General features: G+C 59.2%; 1 protein-coding gene across 1 annotated transcript; it reads left to right on the top strand.

Moving 5' to 3' along the window:
* Window positions 1–682: 682 nt before the first annotated feature.
* Window positions 683–3,529, top strand: LOC139829224 (uncharacterized). The gene is made up of 2 exons (XM_071815640.1): window positions 683–1,709; window positions 3,106–3,529. The coding sequence occupies exons 1-2, from the start codon at window positions 799–801 to the stop codon at window positions 3,404–3,406; spliced, it is 1,212 nt and encodes a 403-aa protein (XP_071671741.1). The 5' UTR covers window positions 683–798; the 3' UTR covers window positions 3,407–3,529.
* Window positions 3,530–5,749: the final 2,220 nt, after the last annotated feature.

Here is a 5,749-nt window from a genome sequence, read left to right as displayed (position 1 = left end):
GTTTCCCCCACCCCGTGTCGGTTGCAGTGTTGACCCTGCTGTCCATGGCAAGCTTCAGCACCATCCCCGGGAGCTCCAGCACCGTCCCCGGGAGCTCCAGCGCCATCCCCAGGAGCTCCAACGCCATCCTCGGGAGCTCCAGTGCCGTCCCTGGGAGCTCCAGTGCCATCCCTGGAAACTCCAGCGCCATCCCCAGGAGCTCCAGTGCCATCCCTGGGAGCTCCAGTGCCATCCCCGGGAGCTCCAGTGCCATCCCCAGGAGCTCCAGTGCCATCCCTGGGAGCTCCAGTGCCATCCCCAGGAGCTCCAGTGCCATCCCTGGGAGCTCCAGTGCCATCCTCGGGAGCTCCAGTGCCATCCCTGGAAACTCCAGCGCCATCCCCAGGAGCTCCAGTGCCATCCCCGGGAGCTCCAGTGCCATCCCTGGGAGCTCCAGTGCCATCCCTGGAAACTCGAGCGCCATCCCCGGGAGCTCCAGTGCCATCCCCGGGAGCTCCAGTGCCATCCTCGGGAGCTCCAGTGCTGTTCCCGGGAGTTCCAGTGCCGTCCCCGGGAGCTCCAGTGCCGTCCCCGGGAGCTCCAGTGCCATCCCCGGGAGCTCCAGTGCCGTCCCCGGGAGCTCCAGTGCCGTCCCCGGGAGCTCCAGTGCCATCCCCGGGAGCTCCAGTGCCATCCTCGGGAGCTCCAGTGCCATCCTCGGGAGCTCCAGTGCTGTCCCCGGGAGCTCCAGTGCCGTCCCCGGAAGCTCCAGTGCCATCCTCGGGAGTGTGTGTGAAGATTGAGGAGAAAGCAGCTGAAATGGAGATGCCGGAGCCAGAGCCGCAGGCCGGGACTGAGCCACCACCAAAGTGCCTGAATATTGAGGAGAAACCAGCTAAAATGGAGATTGTGGTGCCAGCACCAGAGCCACCGGCCGGGACCGAGCCGCCCCCAAAATGCGTTAAAATTGAGGAGAAAGCAGCTGAAATGGTGATTGTGGCACTGGAGCTGCAGGTGGGGACCAAGCCGCCCCCAAAATGCTTTGAAATCAAGGAGAAACCAGGTGAAATGGCGATGCCGGAGTCGGAGCTGCAAGCTGGGATGGAGCCGCCCCCAAAGCGCCTGAAAATTGAGGAGGAACCAGCCGAAACGGTGATTGCGGCACCGGAGCTGCAGGACGGGACCGAGCCACCACCAAAATACCTGAAAATTGAGGAGGAACCAGCCGAAACGGTGATTGCGGCACCAGAGCCACGGGCCGGGACCGAGCCGCCCCTGAAGCACTTGGAAATTGAGAAACCAACCGAAATGGCGATTGTGACGCCGGAACCGCCGGCTGAGACCGAGCCACCACCAAAATGCATGAAAATAGAGGAGAAACCAACCGAAATGGCGATGCTGGAGCCGCAGGCCGGGACCAAGCCACCCCTGAAGCGCTTAAGAATTGAAGGGGAACCAGCCGAAATGGTGATCCCGGAGCCGCAGGCCGGGACCGAGCCGCCCCTGAAGCGCTTTAAAATTGAGGAGAAACCAGCTGAAATGGTGATTGCAGCGCTGGTGCTGGAGCCGCAGGCCGGGACCAAGCAGCCCCCAAAACGCTGGAGAATTGAGGACAAACCATCCGAAATGGCGATGCCGGAGCCGCAAGCCGGGACCGAGCCGCCCCCGAAGCGCCTTAAAATCGAGGAACCAGCCGAAATGGGGATCGCGGCGCCGGAGCAGCGCCCGGGGTAGGTTTGCGCCCTCAGGAAACCCCCGCGCCGAAACCACCGTCGGCTTTCCCACCGGACAGCGCATCCAGAGGGGGATTTTTGGGGAGAAAAGGGGTGAATCTGCGCGTGTGTTTGAAGAAGCGACCGCGGGGGGTTTGGTTTCTCGGCATCGGGTTTGATGGGAAGAGCTGGCGCCCGATCGTCATCTCCGGCACCAGGGGGCGCACGGAACGGGGCCGGAATTGGGCTGAAATCCTGTGAGATTGGGAAAAAACGCCGCTGTGAGATCAACGGGCAGCGGCTGCTCGCGGTGGGAAGAACCGGAAAGGGAAATGGTGGCAAAATGGTGCCGTAAAGCGCCCGGATCTGAGCCGAGAAACAGGGGTTTTGGTGTTTTTCTTTCTATTTAACGCGCTTTCTGCTTTGCTTAATAAACTGGGTTCTGGAATGAGTTGAAGTTCGTTAATGCAGTGATTTGTGACAACGGGGGGGTTGAGTTGTTTGATTAATGAAATGTTAATTAAGGGTCTTGTCACACCAGGAGGGATGGAAGGGGGATTTATTTTGGGAGGTCTTGAGATTTATTGCTGTCACGATACCGGGGCCGTCGGTGCCACCCATTGCGATACCGGGGCTGTCGGTGCCACCCATCGCGATACCAGGGCCGTCGGTGCCACCCATCGCGCTACCAGGACCATCGTTGCTGCCCATCACGATACTGGGGCCGTCGTCACTGCTGTTGTGACGATACCAGCGCTGTTGTTGCCACCTGTCGCGATACCAGGACCATCAGTGCTCCCTATTGCGATACCGGGGCCGTCGGTGCCGCCCTTCGCGATACCGGGGTCGTTGTTGCTGCCCATTGCGATACCAGGGCTGTTGGTGCCACCCATCGCGATACCGGTGCTGTCGGTGCTGCCGTCGCAATACCGGGACCGTCAGTGCTGCCCATCACGATACTGGAGCTGTTGGTTCTGCCCATCACGATACCAGGGCCCCTGTCACTGCCCATCACAATATCAGGGCCGTCGGTGCTGCCGTCGCAATACCAGCTCCATCACTGCTGCCCGTCGCGATACCGGGGCTGTCGGTGCTGCTGTCGCGATACCGGGGCTGTCGGTGCCATCCGTCGTGATACCGGGGCTGTTGGTGCTGCTGTCGCGATACCGGGGCCGTCGGTGCTGCTGTCGCGATACCGGGGCTGTTGTCGCTGCCCAACGGTGAGAGGAAAGCTGCGCTTGGAAGGGATTTCCTGTCCAGAGTCCTCATCGTCTTGGCCATGCACAGCACAGTGAGATGTTCCCCATCGGAACAGAAACGGTAACTGGGGTCTGTGGAGAGCGCAGGGGGTAAAAGGGGTCTGGGAGGAAACTGCCTGAGGAAAAGTGAGACATCCCTTTTCCCTCTGTTTTAGAAACCCCAGCCAACTCGAGAGCATCTTGGGAGGGGTCGAGCTGCACTTACCCACAGAGGACACAGCAGCTGGAGGAAGCCAGGAGAGATCGGCGTGGAGAGGACGAGCGCAAGGAGGCTGCAAAAGGGAGAGGAAAGAAATCAGTGCCGCGGCCACTGCTGTTGCTGGGATGGGAGACGTGAGGGCCTGGGGAGCTGCGGTGGGGCAGCCGGGGCTGGCAGAGCAGCCCCACGCACCCCTCAGTAGGATGGGAATGAAGAATATGAGGAGCAAAAGTAAGAAAACTCATGGGCTAAGATAAAAAAAACCAAGTGAGATAAGTAATTGAAAGAGGAAGAGAGAATAAAACGCAAGGCGTGATGCAAAGACTCGTGGGCTCCCACAAGCACAGGGAGATCCCGCAGACCCCGAGCGATGGCTGCCCTGCAACCCCCTTCCCTCCCTTCTTACTGATGAGCACCATGTTAGGGCGCTGTTGGTGCCACCCATCGCGATACCGGGGCTGTCGGTGCCACCCATCGCGATACCGGGGCTGTCGGTGCCACCCATCACGATACCGGGGCCGTTGGTGCCACCCATCGCGATACCGGGGCTGTTGGTGCCACCCATCGCGATACCGGGGCTGTCGGTGCCACCCATCGCGATACCGGGGCTGTTGGTGCCACCCATCGCGATACCGGGGCCGTCGGTGCCACCCATCGCGATACCGGGGCTGTCGGTGCCACCCATCGCGATACCGGGGCCGTTGGTGCCACCCATCGCGATACCGGGGCCGTTGGTGCCACCCATCGCAATACCAGGGCTGTCGGTGCCACCCATCGCGATACCGGGGCGATACCGGCCCCTCCTGGGGCAGCAGGGGTCCAGTACCAGCACGGTTTGGGGGTGGACCCGCTGGAAAGCAGCTCTGCGAGAAGGACTTGGGAGTTCTGGGTGACATCAGGTTGGCCACAAGTCACCAATGTGTCCTTGTGGTCACGAGGCTGAGGGTACCTGGGGGATATTTATTAAGAAGAGTGTGAGCAGCAGGTGAGAGAGGTGAATCCTCCCCCTCTGCTCCACCCTGGGGAAGCTGCATCTGCAGTTCTGGGTCCAGTTCTGGGCTCCCCAGTTGAAGAAGGACAAGGAGTTACTGGAGGGAGTCCAGTGGAGGGACACAGAGATGCTGAGGGGTCTGGAGCATCATTCTGATCAGGAGAGACTGAGAGAGATGGGGCTGTTGAGCTGGAGAAGAGAAGCTGAGAGGGATGTGATCAATGGGATCAATATCTCAGGTGGGTGTCAGGATGGAGCAGACTCTGTTCAGTGGTGCCCAGCGCCGGGGTGAGGGGCAACGGGCACAGACTGAAACAGAGGAGGCTCCATCTGAACGTAAGGAGAAACTTGCTTGCTGGGAGGTGCCAGAGCCCGGCCCAGGCTGCCCAGAGCGGGTGTGGAGTCTCCTTCTGTGAGACATTCAGACCCCTGGGATCCTGTGTGATCTGCTCTGGGACCCCGCGGGAGCAGGGGGGTTGGACTGGGGGATCTCCAGAGGTCCCTTCATCCCAAACCAGAATGGGGTTCTGAGGGAAGGGGAGGGAAGGAAGGGGAGGGAAGGAAGGGGAGGGAAGGAAGGGGAGGGAAGGAAGGGGAGGGAAGGAAGGGGAGGGAAGGAAGGGGAGGGAAGGAAGGGGAGGGAAGGAAGGGGAGAGAAGGAAGGGGAGAGAAGAGAAGCCTCCGGGGAGACCCCATTGTGTCCCACGTTGGGCACATCTCCAGGACCGCCACGGCAACGCGTTTTCAGCCCACTTGGTCCTGTCCTGAGAATTCAGATTTGCGGTTGACAGGACAGAACTAACTCCATCAGCTCAGCCAAGAAATGGATTCATTTCATGAATATGCAGAATTCTATATGAATATATAGAATATGTGAATATGAATATATATTAATTACCTATGGAGGAGAGGAGGAGATGGAAAGGGAGAGGGAGATGGAGAGAGGATGATGAAGACAGGAGGGAAGAAGGGATCAAAAAACAGAAAGGAGAGAGGAAGAAAGAAGAGGTGACAGCAGGGAAAGAGTGTGTGAAAAGGTAGGTGCTTTTCTCTAGCTGCGTGTGCGTGCACGTGGTGCTGGGTGCACATCCCTGGGTGCTCGAGGTAAGGTTTCTGCATGGTTTTCGCTGAGGAATCGTGTGTGTGCACATGGACAAAGAGAAGGCGCAGCAACCAGGTTCCAGCGCCGAAGAAGGCAAAAGGCAAGGTTTCCGGCGCTATCTCCTTCACTCCCCAGTCCTAGTCGCGCAAAGCAAGCCGCTAAGCCGGCGACCGGCAAGAGAGCTACAACGAAGCATGCCGAACGGAGAAAATAGCAGCAGCTCATCTGTTCACACCTTGTTTCTGCCATGTGCTTGAACGCCAAGACGTTTGCGCTTCTGTGAGATGAAAGACGTCCTTCTGCATATGTGGTTGCTCACACCGGTGCACTTGTTAGTGTATCCATTCAGTCCTGGGCTGCAGGGCATTCAGAAGTGGCTCTGTGGAGACGTCTGGATAGAGGCAGCTGTCAGAACACGCACACTCGAGTGTTCACCAAAACATATGCAGACGCATCCTTAGCCTGTAGATTTGGATGCACAGAGTTCCCTGTGTTCGCAAGAGACAA

This window comes from Patagioenas fasciata, chromosome 16, assembly GCF_037038585.1.
Source record: "Patagioenas fasciata isolate bPatFas1 chromosome 16, bPatFas1.hap1, whole genome shotgun sequence".
Classification (NCBI taxonomy): domain Eukaryota; kingdom Metazoa; phylum Chordata; class Aves; order Columbiformes; family Columbidae; genus Patagioenas; species Patagioenas fasciata.
Note: the sequence above shows the minus strand (reverse complement) of the source record. Positions and strands in the feature narration are given on the sequence as shown.

Excerpts from the sequence above, each read along its gene's own strand:
- LOC139829224 (XM_071815640.1), top strand. The coding sequence starts at position 799 with ATGGAGATGCCGGAGCCAGAGCCGCAGGCCGGGACTGAGCCACCACCA. Across the intron at positions 1,710-3,105 it reads GCGCCGGAGCAGCGCCCGGG|AAACCCCAGCCAACTCGAGA; the intron begins GTAGGTTTGCGC and ends CCTCTGTTTTAG.